Source organism: Solanum verrucosum, unplaced genomic scaffold (assembly GCF_900185275.1).
Source record: "Solanum verrucosum unplaced genomic scaffold, falcon-dt-bn FXZP01000278.1, whole genome shotgun sequence".
NCBI lineage: Eukaryota > Viridiplantae > Streptophyta > Magnoliopsida > Solanales > Solanaceae > Solanum > Solanum verrucosum.
In genome coordinates, this window is record NW_026020332.1 from 5046265 (window position 1) to 5063822 (window position 17558).

The window sequence follows — 17558 nt, forward strand, 5'->3', positions numbered from 1 at the left end:
CTCAAGCCTTTGAGAACTCTAGTTTGGATAGCTTACGAGTTAGTTAGGGAGGTCATAATTTGCATGTATTGAGGACTAAACTCATTTATTTTTTATATAATCTAAGGTCACGTGTATTAAATACGGCAAGACTAAAACTGACGAAAATCTTACGGAAAATACTTCATTAGACGTGTTAAACATTGTTCTTAAAGATTCTCAAGATTCAACAAGCTCTTCTAGTGTAACAAAGATTAAAAAGAAAACCCATCATAACTAAGTATAGACGGAAGAATTAGAAGATAGATTTTTTGTGCCTCCCTATTCTCACAAAAAGAAAATATATTTTCTACTATCCACAATGGTTGAAGAACAATATACTACTCCTATCCAACAATAATTGTCCACTTTTGACTTTGCACACTTCTTAAGAAACTATAAATAGAAGAGTATTTTTACTATATCACCCTTTGAAATACTCCCTCTGTCCCTAATTACTTGTCTATTTTTCCTTTTTTAGTTGTCCCTAATTACTTGTCCATTTTGACAAATCAAGAAAGGACAAATTCTTTTTACCTATTATACCCTCAATTAATTACTTTGAAAAATGTCGAACTTAATAAAAATCTTAAGTTTTTAATTCATCCACTTCATAATTAATAGGGGTAAAATGGTAAACTCACTATGTCAATCATTGTATTCTTAATATGTGTCAATTAAAAAATGGACAAGTAATTAGGGACAAATGGAGTATAATAAATACAATGTCTAAAAAAATGTAATAAAGAAAAAACTATAATTAATGATAAGAGTAAATTAGAAACTAATTATAAAATTATCCATTGATTTCATAAAGTGCTCAAATATTATTGGACATCCCAAAATAGTATAGTGAATAATTATTATTGGATGGAGGGAGTATTAATAGACAAGTGATAAAAAAAAAAAATTCTTTTCTGATTTGTCAGTAATTAAGGATAACTAAAAAAAGAAAAAATTGAACAATTTATTAGAAAAAAGGGAGTATCAACAAGCAAGTTATTAGTGGCGAAATAAAAAAGAACAAAGTCAAATTTTGTAATTAATCCAAGTTTAAAAGAGAGAGAGGGGCCGAGAGGCCAGAAAAAAAAAAGAGAGTATTATTTTCTTGCTGTTATTCATTGCATTTGAAAGATGGAATTGAAAGCTATTTAAAGAAAGATGAAACTAACCAAAAGAAGTTGTCCTCACAAAGGACTTTCAAAATGCCAATACTTCTCTTTCAGTTGCCAACTTTCCTAGTAAGAAAAAACTTCTCCAACACACTAAACATTTGGCTTTGTAAATACACTTCAAAATAAATTCATTTGAAATAAATATTTACTTACAAATCTGAGCAATCAAAGTTAGGTTCCTCAAAGAAACAGGGGAATCTCAATACAGAATGGTGAATGAAGAGTTGAAGAAGAGTCCTGTTAATGGAGAAAAACGCGAGGAGTTGTTCAGCCCAAGATTCAAATCAATGGCTGCAATGGCGGGTTGGGACGAAGAGGCACTTCTGATAGCTAGTTTTGGTGTGGAAGAAACTCCTGATCGACAGCATAAACAAAAGAAACTTACTGGCTTGCAGCATTTTGTGACTCCACCTACGAATTCCAGAAGGTAATTGTGCTGTCGAATTGAACTTGATTTGATTAAATTCTCCGCAATTCTTTTATGAGGGTAATTGGAAATTCATAAACTTTTGATCTTTATAGGAAACGAAGGACAAGCCCTGCTTCCGTAGGCATTGCTGTTGTTGATCTTGATGATGATGACACTGCAAAAACAGGTTCCCTTTATTTTTGGTCAAATCTAAATTCTTTGGTGTTATGATTTGCCAATATGTACAACCAGTAGTCTTTTTTTTTTTTGGTTTCCCACCCGTTGTCTAGAACCCACATTGGAGCTCCGATTAAATCTGGATCGCGCTCTGCAGGTCCCATTCGGGGGTGGCGCTCCAGAATTTTCTCCATACCCAGGGTTTGAACCCGAGACTTCTGATTAAGGGTGAAGCAATCTCACCAGTGCACCACAACCCAAGATGGTTACAACCAGTAGTCTACTACTTCACTCCATCCCAATTTACACGACACCTTTTGATTTGACATAAAATTTAAGAAAAAAGAGCCCTCTGAAATGTATGGTGTTAAACACTGCTCGACTATTCGTGTGACTATAAATTATTTCATTAAAAGTAAAAAGAGGACATTCTTTTTAGAAAGATTAAAAAAGAAAGCCTGTCACATACGTTGAGACATTGGAGTACTACTTTGCTTCCCCAAATTAGTTGGTGGCTTGCTGGGATAACTGGGACTATATTGATAGGGCGAGGCTTTTGTATGAATTCTTAATATTCATTTTGTTCAATTTTGGAACTGTTCCATTCTGAGCCTCAACCATTTGAGACAAACTTTTAAGGTTCTCTAATACTAAAATTTCATTTAAGGTTCTGTAATAGAAGCCAGGGCCAAAATCCAATGAGAATCTTAATCTCAACATGTTTACAAAGCTATAAGTAGTAAAATAATTTCATTTCACTTTTGAGCAGAAATTGAAAAGAAAGAGCAAAGATTCACTGGAGAAGGAGTTGAAGCATCAGAAGAACAGGACTCCTGTGTTTCCTCTTCTGGTTCAGCCATTCTGTGCATGGATCCACTTCGTGAAGAACTTTCTTGTGCCGTAAGAGTTTTAGTGTCCAGTCTTGGATCCTGATGCCTTTTTATTGACATTTCCAGTTTCAACTTCGAGTTGTTCAATTGTATTTGCAGATCTGTTTGGAGATATGTTTTGAACCGAGTACCACTCCTTGTGGACACAGGTATTGGCATTCACATCAACTCAGATTCATACAACAATACTCAGAAGAAATTTCCAATTATATGTTCTGATTTATTTGTCTATAATAGTTTCTGTAGAAAGTGTTTGCAATCTGCTGCAGACATATGTGGGACGCGATGCCCCAAGTGCAGACAGCTTATCAGGTACTCCCTCCGTTTCAATTTGTTTGTATTACTTTCCCTTTTAGTCCATTTCAAAACGAATGTCCTCTTTCTTTTTTTGGGAACTCTTTAATTTTAATTTTCTATGTGAATGTTTAAGACTACAACATTAAAGGACATTTTGGTATATTCTACGTACCTTTTGTTAAGACTAAAAGATTCAAAATCTTCTTTACCTTCTTAAATTCCGTATCAAGTCAAAACCAGACAAATAAATTGAAATAGAGTGAGTATAATATTAGCATTTCTGAATACTTTTATAAAGCTGGAGGGGTAGATTTTATTTGATAAGAAAATAATGATTAGCCTTATAAGTTAAAAGGTTACATGTACAGAGAGATGACACCTCTAATTATTTATGTGAGGTTTGCCAAACTTTGAGGGTCTATCCGAAACAACCTCTCTACCCAGAAAAAGGTAGTGTAAGGTTTGCATACATCTTACCCTCCCCAAAACCTTCTTGTGCGATCACATTGAGTATGTTGTTGTAGGTTTGCGAAATTTCAGAACTTTTTAGAATTGATGTGTGATCGTAACACATGATTTTTGCAGCAATGGAGGATCTTGCACTGTGAACACAGTCCTTTGGAATACAATTCAACTACTATTTCCAAAAGAAGTAGAATCAAGACAAGAAGCTGGAGATTTAAATAGTAAAGAAGGTCAGCATCAAAATCCAGCAAGAAACGGAGATATTAGTTTAAGGACAAGTATAGAATTACCACCAAGCCAGGATGAGGATGCTGCCTGGGCATTGCAACTGCAGAGAGAGGAGTATTCACGAGGAGACATTTAGGACATGACGCTCTGATGAGCAGTAGAGGAATGCTCTTGCTCTAGCTAGAGCGAATTTGAGGGCCATGTCATCAACAGCCATTAACAACATTTGTGTTAGAGGACATGGAACATAAAAATATTTTACAGAGACCAGTAATTTCAATAAGTTAAACTTCCCTACTAGAAACTACCCCTTCTGGCTGCTTATTCATTTCGCTTCAGTACCTATGATATTACTGGTAGGCTCAAGTGACTTCAGAGTCAAAAAGTGAATAAAAACCCTAAGCTGCTGCAGAATTTTTTACTCATCTTATGGTAATGAGTGTTAATAAGTAAAACCCAAATGACATTAGCTGCGACTATGGATTAACGTCGAGAATTATAGTGGACCTGTGATATGCAAGACAATACATAAGAAATAATGTAAAGTATCCTCTCTCTTTTTCAACTTTTTAAATTAGATTCATCCACGAACAATGAACTTTGTATGCACAGAGAGTTCGCCAAAGATCTTGGGAATTCTTTTGGTTATGGTGCATTTCATGAAACATGCTTGCATGGTGTCTGATTCTTGTGGACTAATGGAAAAAGTACAACCTGTAAATTTGGGGTGTGGAAGGTTTGATCCTTTTGTTCCAGGTGGAATAACCTCTCATCATTGCAGCAGGAACGTTGGACATATTAGCGGGTTCCATCTTAATGAAACACAATTATCTGACTACATTATGCACAAATGAAATCAGATCCTAACCACCTAAAAAGAACAAAACATTTTACAACAACAACATATATATCCAGTATAATCTCACCTAACGAACAAAACATTCTGCATGCCAATATTCACTAAAGGATAAAAGAAACAAAGATAAAGGATATAATTAGGAATATAAAATACATATTGATAATCCAAAACTTAGAACAATCCAGCTAAAGTGTTTACTAAACTTTCCGCGAAAGAAATGATTTTTCTTGGAGAACTGTAAAAGAGTACTACTTGAGCAAAAATAACATGTGAGATCACAATAAGAGTAAACTCACAATTGAATATCTTGCTAACTTATGAGTCATTTTTTTCTTTTTCACTCTCATATGAGAGAGTTTTCATCCTATGAACAAAATGATCCAACATGTTTTCAACACATTCAATTACCTCCCTAGGAAAAATGAGAAGCTTAATAAATACATGCTAGTATTGAAAAGTAAACACACCTACATATCCAAAGAAGTATTGAGTAGAGGTGATTAGACATGATATGACGCATCTTAAACATGGCCTTGGTCGTGGATAAGGGTAGAAAGTTAGTAGGTAGTTAAGAGTTGTCTTATTACTAGCCTTTTGGTACCTAATAGCACTTGTTCATGTGTTTAGGTGATTCACACCTTGCATATATGTTCTGCACTGCTTTACTTTGTACTAATCGTATTATTGTAGTTCTTACTTTAGACATCTCACATTGTCAGTTGGTTGTTGTGTTTCGATTATCCTACTACTTTGTTGTTCACTTTGTAGTTACTATGTTTCTACATTGTTTGGATTTGTTGTACTCGAGCCGAAAATCTTTTGAAAATAACCTCTCTATCTCCATGAGGTAGTGGTAAGGGTTGTGTACATTCTATCCTCCACATACCCTTTGTGGATTTCACTAGATACGTTGATGTTGTAAACACACTTGCCTATGTCTGAACTTCAGACTCGGCCCAACTGAAGTTTATTTGAAAGCGGCTAAACTTGCAATAATATAGGAACTTTGGCTATGTCTGAAATAGGGGCTTGAAATAGGCTGTTTGTGCACTTTGTCCAAAACAACTATATCGGGTACCCGGCCCAATTCATACCGAACGTACATCGTCTCCTCCATTCTGACCAAAAATCTTACAGATTTCATTTTTGCTCTGTTTTGCCCTAATAATGAAAGCAGCTAAGTTCAATGTTTTTACCCAATTCCGTTTCTTGTTTTTCAATTCTAAAACCCTAAATCCTTTAAACCCTAACACATTCAGATTCCTCACTGTAGCTGCTGTCTTGCCTTCTCCTGAAAAATCTCCAGAAGACCAAACTGAAGAAGAACTCAGTAGTACTCCCAAAGACTCAGCAGATTTGTTTAAGCAATGGGGTTGCACTGACGATGACATTTCCAAGATTTTTCAGCGACGCCCGTCTTTGCAAAGAATGGAACTCAAACTACTTGACTCAAAGCTCAAAATACTTAGTGAGTTAGGTTTACCATCCTCTGATCTCACCAGGATTATTAATTGCCGTCCTCGTTTCCTTGATTGTCGGATTAATCGTTGCTTGGAAGAACGCCTTGAGTTTTTCCAGACTTTGTTTGGTACTAAAGAAATTCTTCTTAAGGCCATTGTTCGAAATCCGTCTTTGCTTACTTATGACTTCCATAAGCAGATTAAACCAATTGTTGCATTTTATGAACAATTGGGTCTTAGCAGAAGTGAGTTAGTTTCCATGCTTTTAGCTCGACCAACTCTGATACCAAGAACCTCTTTGGATGATGAGAAGATGGATTTTATTCGAAGAACCGGTGTGGAAAAGGGTACTACAATGTATAAACATGTGGTTGCGTTGTTTGCTATTTCGCGGTCCGAGACTATCCGTCAGAAGGTGGCTAATTTGGAGAAACATGGGTTTTCTGAAGATGAAGTCTTTAGGCTTTTTGGAAGGTCTCCATTTTTGTTAACATTGTCTGTTGATAAGGTTCAGAGAAACATGACTTATATATTGGGTACAATGAAGCTTTCTGCAAATTTGGTTCAAGATAACCCGTGTTTGCTGTTCCTGAATTTGGAGACTGCCATAAAGCCAAGGTATTTATTAGGGGCAAAGCTAGATGATATGGGTCTGGTTCCTCGAGTGAAAGGTCCTTCATTGTTAAGAGCAATGAGAATGACAGAAAAGCGGTTCATCAAGGCCTTTATAAATTGCCATCCAGAAGATGTGGCTCATGAATTGATGGAGTACTATACAGGAGTTAAACGTGTTAGAAGGTTGGCAGAATCCTCCAAGAAACAATTGTACAGAGGATTTCCCTTTTGAACACATGTCCCAACAGAGGCTTTTCCCATTATCATTTGACTCTGTTTGTTATGGAAATCCTTCAATTTTCATTGACAAAAAGTAGATAATATATGTATCATTGATTTGCTGGGGATGTTTGATTGTTGTTTTGAAGTATAGTCAATACAAATGATATTCTATTGTGCAAGTGGTTGTAGGCAAATTACCTTTTTTTTTTTTAAAGGGGAGCTATACGAAGCTTACGGACTGCTGCAAATTGCCCACAGCTCACCAGATTTGCTCTTCACTCTCCTAAGTTTGTACGTGTCTTTCTATTGATTTTCTCCTCCTATATGTTCCTTTTATTCTTTCTACTATTGAAATCAAATGAACTCAGAGAAAAAAGATAAAACTTTATATATGAATACCAAGATTAAATTTCTGTGGATTTGCTGAGTTTATTGGAAGGGGAACCTTGGCTTAACTGGTCAAGTTGCCTCCGTCTGACCAGTAGCAGAAGCTTAGTGCTCTGGAATGCCCTTTTATTGTTTGCAAAGTTTATCCATGTCTTTTCTTGGAGTTTTGAGTACCCAAAATGTAGAATTGTTGGGATCCTTTAACTTTAAGCTTTGCTTATGGTGTAGAAAACTTCAAGTTCTTATCTTTTCCTCAGCATCATTTTGATGGAGTTAACTAGTATTTGTCTAATTAGAGCAGTAATTTCCTTTCAAAGATAAAAACTGCTGGAAATGGACTTCATAGCAGTTTGAGAGCTGATTCTGTTGCCTCAAAGACCAATGAATGAATTGGTGTACTGTCAAGAACTATATTAGCTGGAGTTATCAGCTCATACCTGGACAATCAAATAGCTAATGATAATCCCTTAAGAAAAATAATTCATACAAGTGTGCATATTGAAAGTATCATACCTAATATTTTGTAATAAAATCATTTGAGACCTGCTTTTAGTTTAAAGTTTATGCCAACTCATAACTTGGTTAACCGAAACTTACTATAAAGCTTCCACTTGAAAATAATTTACCCAAAAAATAGTTACTGGGTGTTTAATAACAGTAGTATTAACTTCTATATATCTGCTTTCTGTCAATCTAGTAAATCTGTGAGCAGTGAGAATTACTGCAATGTCTTAGACGTGTGCAATTGCTACAGCAAAATCAATAGATATTATATTAAAATAGAACACTGATGATACTTCTTCTCGAGAAAGTAACTTTGCTTTCTTCTTTTTTTCGTTGGATGATTAACACAAAAGCTTATGGTGATTATGCTTGTATGAGGAATTTAGATTACTTTGGAAAGTAAAATATGGACATTGGAAAACTAATGTTGGGCTTTGGATTTCAACTTAAGGAGTAAGTTGTTTAAGTCTCTAAAGACTCGAGAAAAAAATTGGGCTGATTGCTTACAAATGTACCCCACAGTAAATCACCACTTCACTTTTTTTCATATGAATTTAGTAAGTCGCTTAACTTTCACTCTTATTAGCATTATATGCTTATGTTTGAGGCATGTGAACCTTCAGGCCATCGTTGTGTATTTTACTGAAAATTATATTTTCTTCTAATCTTGCCTGTTTCAAGTATAACCTGAATTACCAGACACTTTTTTGGTTTAAAATTGATAACTAGGCAACTCTCTGAACTGATTGGAGCTTTTCAAAAATAATTTCCTTTTTATGTAATTGTGTTGCTATAGAAAGAATGCTATTATACTCAAGAAAATTCATTAACCCTTTATCAAAAAAAAATAATCATTAACCATATTAAATGGACCAAAGATGTCAGTTTAAGTACACAATGTTGATACCGGTTTGCCTGTTATTTAAAACGTCAAAGCTATTATGCTGCTCTTTTGATAAATTCTCCGATATCTACTCTAATTTAGTCTCTAATGGTAGGTGTTCTATGCATTTTCACTTCAACTCTTAGAATATGGAAGCTTGCTTACTATGTGCTTCTGTTATTGTAGAACTTGGGCTGACATGTCGTCTACTCTGGTGAATATTCTCCAGGTAGAGGTGGAGTTCGAAAATAGTGATGTGTACATTTTGTCAGCTGGGTATTTGAAAATATGTAGCCCAGCTGTTGATAGTACGATCAGATTAGTTGGTGGTGAGAAGGTAACTAAGATGAATATTTAGTTTTCACCATGCCTAGATGATTTATTAGTACTTCTGCTGTTTCATAATGGAAAATTCATCATCCTGTTCTAATATTACTGGGCTATTTGTATAATAGCGCTCAAATGAAGCTATGCGAGCTATCATTCAATCAGTTACCAAGGATAAACTATTATATATAGCTTTATCTAGTCTTTGAAGAGTTCTTATAATACTCAAATTTCTCCACTTCTTTTGTGCTTGTGGATCAGGTCATATTTGGGAGGCGACACGTGGGAATCATATCTGCTGAACCTATTGGAATTATGGGGTGAGGTTATAAAAGCACTTGTGTCTTCAGGATGGAGTCTCATTTGCTTTTTTTGGTCATTTCATCTATTTGGTTTCATTCTAGGTTATTGTTCGATGACTTACATAAGACTGGCATTTTTTGTGGGACTACCTCTACCATCTAGGGAGCAACAAAACTCTAAAGAAACATGGACTAAGCAGGAATCCTCCCAGAAGAAAAGGGATTATTAAACACACCAGGAATATACTAACGGTAACTGGATGATTTACAGTACTTATGGTTGGGAGACAATCTTCGCACATGCACAAAGTGGCAGGACAGTGACCCGCCTCTAAACTGATCAGTGCTGTAAGGGCAGTCGAATTTGTGGCATGTTATAAACAATGTGGATTTGATGTATCCAGTGAAGCTACAACACCCAAAAGTAGAATTCCAGTTGAAACAAAGGATTCAATGGAACTTGCATATGACATACAGTGTTTCCAACTCCATTTCCCGTTGGATTGTTAAAATATCCATTCCATTGCATGAAGTTTTGCAACTTTTCAATCTCTGTTTGGTTTCTGTTACTGTAGTTGTTGCAATGAGGCAATAAAGGACTGAAAAAGATGAGGCAAGGATTACAAGGAAAAGAGAACTACTGCACAGTCTGATGTATGAGATGCAAATGTGCAGGTTAAGCAACTCTGAACTGTTGAAACATCACGAGATACAAATGGACATGGTTTTGTGATGCCTTGTTCAATATGAGGCGTGTAGATGTTACGACGACAAGATTGATGAGACGATAGACAAAAACAATGAATATGGCAAGGAAGATACTAATTTCTCATGGGTCATTAATTTTGTTTCAAAATTGTACTATTAACTTCTGAAATCGATCATTGAGAAACAAGAAAGGGAAATAAAGAAGATCTGAGAACAAATTTGGTGACTTGTATTCTCATATCATTGCCTCTTTTTTACTTATTGAACAGAAATCCTCTATGAATCCTCCATATCCAGCAATTTTAACAGCTTATTTCTTAATTCAATGCGAAGTAATACAGCTTGGCATATGCTTTCTTCCTTTATTATTATTATTTGCAAACAGAAATTCTTGAAACTATTTCTAATGATTCTGCACATCGACCAACATATAGCTGATCAGTCACTGCACTGTCTAGAATTTTGAAAGTACAAATTAGAATGTTGCTAGCATGTGAAAAAATAGCAATTGAACTATAGTAGTTGCTAATAATAGCATTTGTTTGGGTCCAGCCATTTGATATGGCTCTTTCTTTTTTGGTAAATTTCAGATGCTTTCCTATGCTATGCTGTTGCTACTGTTTTTCACTTGAAAATATGACATTATAACAACTGGTGGTTCAGCCAGTTGCATTTGTTGTTGCAAATCACATGACATTTGAGAAACAAAAAGGCATAACCTTACGTTTTCTTCTGCTTGCTGTGAAATATGAGCTTCACATAGAAGCGCACTCCTTTAATATGATGATTACAAATCTACTAAACACTCACATAAAATGTCTTGTTACTCGTAATATAATCCAGCAAACGAAACAATAATATATACATTTTGTTACAATGTAACATTCATGAACGTGAGCAACATAATACGAAAACCATCTGCCACTAGAAATTGTCCCAACCAATCTAAACTTTGAAGTTTGAAGTATGAACGATAAGGCCCCACCTTCTACTGAAAAAGACCTCAACTTTCTGTCTTGGTCAAGCAAGCAGAATTCACTTTTTTCCTTTTTGCCTCAGCAAGCAGGGGGCCTACACCTTTAAACAACGTTCCTCTTTTACACTTTTTTCCATTTGAATTTCAAATTTAAACGCTCAGAGACCCATAAAAAGTGTGTGTGAGAAAAAAAATTACATGCTATAATTATTAAGGGAGAAAAACAACAACAACAACAGAACAATAATCCTAGTAATTTTTTCTAGTAACATTTTATAGTACTGTTTCAGGTTGTTTTGTTGTTTGTCCTGTAATGGGAGATTCAGCTTGTCTTATGCATGCCTTCTCTTATGCTTCTGCATTACCACCCAATGAAGCTAAACAGGTATTATTACTTTGTTTTTCTATAGTCTCCTATTTGGTGGCCGGGCACCTGAGCTAGAATTTTCATGACAATTCAAAATATAAACAAGTAAACACACGAACCCTGAATCCTGAACTATGATAATTATTTTTTCTTCTTGTAAATTCAGGGCAACCACATGCATGCTCTAGGGGAGTCTATTTCTTTTGGGAGATTTACGACGGAGTCATTGGCATGGGATAAATGGTCTACATTCCCTCACAAGCGTTATGTTGAGGAAGCAGAGAGGTATGCTCAACCAGGTTCTGTTGCTCAGAAAAAAGCTTTCTTTGAAGCTCATTACAAGAAAATTGCTGCCCAAAAGGCAGCGGCTTTGCTTGAACAAGAAAATACCCAACAAGATACTCTAGCAGTGGATCCCAATGTCAATAGTTCAATGGAAGGAGTTGCTGATGTGAAGGAGAAAGAAAATGTCACGTCTTTAGCGCGTGTAGCTTCATTGAAACAACCCCAAGAAACATTTTCAGGATCAGAGCTTAGCGAAACATCTCATACAGAGAAACCTTTGCTGAAGGTAAATATGTTCTACTCACTCCTATGGTTTTTACTTGAATTGCTATTCTAGGTTGTACTATGTTATTGTTACAGCTAGGATCAAATGATCACCATCGTGCCAAACGTTATAGCTGATAGAAATGACGTGAATCTTTAGTTCTTAACTAAACTCATTAAGCAAGCATCATGTTCGATCATGACTCTGACCCTGGCCATATCGGCCCATCACTTGACTTCGCCATAGGCAAGATGATGGCATTGCCCAACAGTTACACTCATATTAAATTGTGTCAAGAATTTTTTAGTCTGGTTAATAGTAACTTGAATGTGTGAGTCTAACCTGAATGAAATGGATTCTAGTAGAGAGGATTAGATATAGAGTAGATTGAGAAGTTGATTAATTGATGGTTTGATTAACTGATTGATTGATCTAGATTAATATGCTAGTGTATGGAGACTGATTTTTTTCATCGATCCAGCAGAGTTCCAGCTCTAAGCAAGACGAAGATGTTACATCTGCAACGAGCAAGAAAAAAACAGCTTTTTCTTCATTCAAATCATCAGTTCACTCTATAAAGTCTAAAATTCCACCTTCGCCAGCTAGGCATAACATTTCTCGTCTTGTCAATAAAGAAAACAATTTCACTCTAATCACAAAGAATCCCACGTCAGCGTTCGCAAATGAAAAGAAATCAACCTCGAAATCTTTGAGCAGATTGATGAATTTTACTCCTTCCAAAGAGACAGATAAGGTGCCTCCTCCTCTCCCTCCCACATTCAAGAAGGAAAGTTCAAAGATCACTCCCAATGCCGCGAAGAAGTGTATAACTCCTCTAAAGACTCCTGTGGTACTTACTTTCCTCTGCTTATTTATCTCTCATTTGCTAAGTGCTAATCCTCCTAATAACTTTATCTAAGGTATTACTCATATTATCACTTAAGTTTAACTTGTTATAGCAAGTAAGTTATCTTTTTATCTGATTAATGCTTATGAAAGAGACTTACTTGTAATTACCTAATAATCTTTTATTGCGCCAAACATAAACTCGTAAATATTATGCTGGACTTGCTAAAATTTGTCTCTCTTTCACCTGCAGGAAACTTAAGATGGTGCAGCCAAACATCCCATGACAACCCCTTCTTCTGAAAATAGAAGGTATTATTATATCATAGTAAAAAGACATATCAAGCTTTCCAACTGCAAAATATTGCATGTTTTTTCATAGCGGAAAACAGCAACAACCATTAACTTGGTCCGCTTTTATTTCAAATTTACAGGATGGAAACACCAATTCATCCATCAGCCTCAGGAAGTCAAACAACCGGTCCTAAATGGAATATATGGTCATCTGTGTAAGTATCTTCAAAAAAATAACTTCGGATTTTACGTTTACATACAGTAGATGGCTACATGTAAAAAGGCAACAACAACTTGGTAGAAGGGCATTGAGTTAACATGTAAATCTGCTAATTAGGACATTCTAGCAATCGTAGACGCACTTTACCATTATGATCTAAATGGATGAAAGCTAACATAGCAGGAATATTTGAGATGCTCTTTATAGTAGAAGTTTGGGTTGAGGAGAAGTTGATTCTACTAGAATATAGTTCTATAATCAGACAGTAAGCAAATTGAAATCAAAACTGCATAGTCAAATGTTTGTCAACCGAAAATAAGAAATGGTTCATAAATCAATCATACACCAGGTATGCCCTATATTGGCATGAATCCAAGTTGCACTATGCAGATTATAGAATTCTGTCAGTTTGTTGTGCCACTGGATCTCTCTTACCTTAGTACTGTTCTGCAGTTGTTCCAAGTCTTTAACAGCCTGCCGTAACAAACTACAATCGCCCTCTTTATCGACTCCTTTTCTACTAAGGACAGAAGAAAGAGCTGCAAGAAGGAAACAAGTAAGGCATTTTTTTTATACGTATTGGCATCTTCGAGATCAGGATTATCTCCTTGTGTTTCTGAAGTCCAATGCCATCTTACACCTGTAAATTTGCTTCAGAAGCTTGAGGAGAAATTCAATGCAAAAGAGGTACAGAAAGTTCAGCTACAAACAAAAATAAAGGTTCTTCCTGAGCTTCCTTATTGGCTTGTCCAATTTTTCTAACTTTCTTTATTGTCTCTACAACAACTTAACTCTTTAATGCCTTGGCATGACTTCTTCAACTGCAAGCAGTAAGTAAATTAACCTGATATGAACGGATACCCTTTTGCTCACAGGAGAAAGCTGAAATGGAGCTCAGGAAACTTCGACAAAGCTTTTGTTTCAGAGCTCGTCCCCTGCCTAAGTTTTACAAGGAAAGAGAAACAGCAAGAAATCACACAAAAAAGGTACTACCATAACTTCTTGTATCACCGATTCAGATAATCCTAAAAGAATACTTTGTTCCCATTGTCAAAACATGTCATGATATATGGCCATGATGATTTTAACTATATCAACTTACGGGATTTTTCATTTCTTATAGTCTTAAGTCTAAACAATGAACTGTCTAATGCTCATTTTTTCCCCCAAAAGTACCTTCTGGATCCATATTTTGAATAGATTAGGTTTTGTCCATGCTCTACTCTCTTGGCGGTTGTTCATATGGTTTAGTTTGGTGCAGACCCCAGTTAAACGTCCTCAGTCACCAAAACTTGGAAGAAATCCCCGTAACAGCACAATGCAAGACTTGGCGTCACACCCAACTTCTACATATTCAGGCAAGAATTGCTCTTACAAGTATTCAGGAAAGAAGAATTGCCCAAAACCGATAAATTCTCATACCTTGTCAACAGTAATGTCTCGTGATCAGAACGCATCCCCAAATATACAACATCAATTTGGAGTCATAGATGTATAATGTCTCTCATTACATTAATAACATAGCTTTACTTGTGTTAAAGCTATATATGCAAGGAATCACCATTTCCTGTTACTTGTTTTATGAAAAGTTGAACCCTGTAGTCTAGTCTAAGTTTTCGAGTGTGAGCATTGTTCCATATTGTATCTTCCTTTGTACATCATAAAGTAGAACTTTACAAAGTTTCAGGGTGACATTCAAACCATATCAATTTAAGTATCAGAAAGAAGTGCATGCCTAATATATCAAAATCATATTGCAGTGAGTAGTCTTTACAATTTAAAATCGAAAAACTGCAGTTTTTTCTCATTTTTGTGCTATATAACACAAACTGCAAGGTTGTCCTGCTTTATTTAGTTCTGGCATGAACATGCTCGGGTTATACATGATTTCTGATATGAACAATTGTTTGCTTACAACAATAAAATCATTATAAACATAAGAAAATCTTAGTACAACAGTTTATTCGACTGTAAATACAAACCAAGTCAATGTACTAAGATCACATTTCTTCCACCAAACACCAATCTCCTTCCCACCAAACACCAATCTCCTTCTTTTTCGATCCTTTGATTCCTCCCCCACACACCTTCCACGTTACAAATAGTCGCTCTTTAGCTCCTCAACTTCTATTGTAAATGGCGAGCAACCGGAATCAACAACCAATTGGGCTTGCCATTGAGCAATCTCATCACTCATGTATGTGCCTCAATGTATTTAAACACAAATCATGTAGTTTTTGTTACGACTCATAACTAGTAATTTTGTAGCTATATATCACAATTGTTATTGTCCGCTCATCACTCATCATCATCAACATCATCAAGATCCATGTGATCATTAGCCAAATGGTCCAATATGCAGCTAGTAGCTGAGAATCCAGAAAAGGTCAAGCGCGGCCTAGTATCCGTGACCCTCCAAGTCATCAATCTATAGTTAGTAACAATGTCACAACCCCTCAGTTTTTTTGTCCCCTTGGCCTTTCCAGCTGGTTGTAAATGGCAAATTGTGCATTTAGACCTGCCACACTTGCCTGTGAACTTGGAATGGTTCCAGGGCTTTGGTGACGCCTTTGTGAACAACCCTGCTGTGGGAGGGGAATTCAACTTGTTAACATACCTGCGGAGTCAGAACCAAAATGTATCGTTAGTAGATTCCAAAATGATAAAATGTTTACATTTTAATTATTTTAGTATATGTATACATAGTTCGAGCTAAAAAAGTACCTGGAGTTGGGTGTGGGGCTCCAAAGGGAGGTTTGAACAAGACCATGTTGGCGATCCTCTCTCTTCATCGTTGGCTATGTTTTTGTGAGCTCAAAGAGTTGATTGGATTAGGAAAATATTAACCATAGTTTATTTATAGGAGGAGTAGATCTACTTTTGATTTGGAGGATGCATGGGAAGCAAGGGAATTGTTGAATTTATTAGTCAAACTTGTGCATATTGATTAATAATGGGAAATGTTACGTGTCATTTTACGTGTTTCCCAAGTCAATGGGAAATGTGCAACTATTGACTTCATCTGATCCACTTTTAAATTGACACATCTATTAAGAAAATAATTATTGATATGTTAATCATTTTACCCCTATTAATTATGAAATAGATGCATTAAAAACTTAAGATTTTCAAGAAGTTTTACATTTTTCAAAATAATTAATTGGAGATATAATAGGTAAAAAAAAGTTGTTTGTTCTTGATTTGTCAAAATGGACAAGTAATTAGGGACAACTAAAAAATGAAAAGTGGACAAGTAAGTAGGGACAGAGGGAGTAATCTTTCCTTATTTACTCATTAAAACGGGTGATTTTAAATTTGTAATGGTTCGTCTTAAGTTTGGAGAACAATAATACTACTCTCTCCGTCCAATAATTGTTGTTTACTATACTATTTTGGGATTTCAACAATACTTGTCCTCTTTATGAAATCAATGGATAATTTTACACATAGTTCTTAATTTATCCTTATCATTAATTATAGTGTTTTTTTTTATTACATTTCTTAAAACATTGTATTTATTTTATTCAAAGGGTGATATAGTAAAATTACCCTTCTATTTATAATTTTTAAAGAAGTGCATAAAATCAATAGTAGACACTAGACAAGTATTGTTGAACAGAGGGAGTATCAATTTATTTATTTTTGTATCTAAAAGATAAACTACTTGCAAACCAATAAAAAATGAATATATTAGTAACATGAAAAATAAAATAGATAACTTATTAACATGTTAAAATGTAATATACTCCTTTCGTTTCAATTTGTTTGCCTAATTTTGACTTGTCACAAAGTTTAAGACTTTTAAATCTTGTGACTGTAAATTAAATATATATCAAATATATTAAAATGTCTTTAATCTTGTTATCTTATACCGGTCACTTATTTCATTCTTTCTCTACTTTCCCTATTTTTGTGATGCACGCAAACATCGTATCAACGACCTAGTCTAGCTAGTAACACTTATAAGACACGCAAAATCTTCAATTGATATTATTCTTTCCAATGTACTTAATAATATCTACTCTCACAACAATGAAAATCATGTAAGGGGATATGGAAAAAGAATCATATCCCAAGTGGCAAGTATGATTCAGATTCTACTACACATTTCAATACTTGCCAAATCTAAATTAAGATCTCTAGCTACCAAAGTTAACTTCTCTTTTAGTCATTTTTACTTATTCACTATACTAAAAACATATTTTTATGTTTAGCATATAAAATGAAAAACATAGTATTGTTATTTTCATGTTTAGTCTTAACATTAATTATTGAGAAAATGACAAATATATATTCGAACTATCGTAAATGGTATGCAGATACCCTCCGTCATAGTTTTGGGACATTGGTGCCCATGTCATCCAAAAACTACAACATAT

General features: G+C 35.1%; 3 protein-coding genes and 1 pseudogene across 3 annotated transcripts; 3 read left to right on the plus strand and 1 right to left on the minus strand.

The window, feature by feature from the left end:
* Positions 1 to 1402: 1402 nt before the first annotated feature.
* LOC125836485 (uncharacterized) lies at positions 1403 to 3795 on the plus strand. The gene is made up of 6 exons (XM_049515658.1): positions 1403 to 1620; positions 1716 to 1789; positions 2549 to 2679; positions 2769 to 2818; positions 2916 to 2981; positions 3552 to 3795. The coding sequence occupies exons 1-6, from the start codon at positions 1403 to 1405 to the stop codon at positions 3793 to 3795; spliced, it is 783 nt and encodes a 260-aa protein (XP_049371615.1).
* A 1840-nt stretch (positions 3796 to 5635) lies between these two features.
* LOC125836602 (uncharacterized) lies at positions 5636 to 6884 on the plus strand. Its single transcript, XM_049515793.1, has one exon. It carries the CDS (start codon positions 5686 to 5688, stop codon positions 6823 to 6825), a length of 1140 nt encoding a protein of 379 aa, XP_049371750.1. The 5' UTR covers positions 5636 to 5685; the 3' UTR covers positions 6826 to 6884.
* Positions 6885 to 11184: 4300 nt separating this feature from the next.
* Positions 11185 to 14677, plus strand: LOC125836486 (protein WVD2-like 7; annotated as a pseudogene).
* An 800-nt stretch (positions 14678 to 15477) lies between these two features.
* Positions 15478 to 16020, minus strand: LOC125836487 (uncharacterized). Its single transcript, XM_049515660.1, has 2 exons — positions 15904 to 16020; positions 15478 to 15796 (listed from the first exon to the last, which is right to left on the minus strand). The coding sequence occupies exons 1-2, from the start codon at positions 15969 to 15971 to the stop codon at positions 15478 to 15480; spliced, it is 387 nt and encodes a 128-aa protein (XP_049371617.1). The 5' UTR covers positions 15972 to 16020.
* Between the last annotated feature and the right edge of the window lie 1538 nt (positions 16021 to 17558).

Bases quoted from the DNA above. Each gene is read 5' to 3' on its own strand.
- LOC125836602 (XM_049515793.1), top strand. From the start codon at position 5,686: ATGAAAGCAGCTAAGTTCAATGTTTTTACCCAATTCCGTTTCTTGTTT.
- LOC125836487 (XM_049515660.1), bottom strand. From the start codon at position 15,971: ATGAAGAGAGAGGATCGCCAACATGGTCTTGTTCAAACCTCCCTTTGG. The intron at 15,797-15,903 runs GTACTTTTTTAG...CTGACTCCGCAG, and splicing joins AGCCCCACACCCAACTCCAG to GTATGTTAACAAGTTGAATT.
- LOC125836485 (XM_049515658.1), top strand. From the start codon at position 1,403: ATGGTGAATGAAGAGTTGAAGAAGAGTCCTGTTAATGGAGAAAAACGC. The intron at 1,790-2,548 runs GTTCCCTTTATT...ACTTTTGAGCAG, and splicing joins TGATGACACTGCAAAAACAG to AAATTGAAAAGAAAGAGCAA. The intron at 2,680-2,768 runs GTAAGAGTTTTA...TTGTATTTGCAG, and splicing joins GTGAAGAACTTTCTTGTGCC to ATCTGTTTGGAGATATGTTT.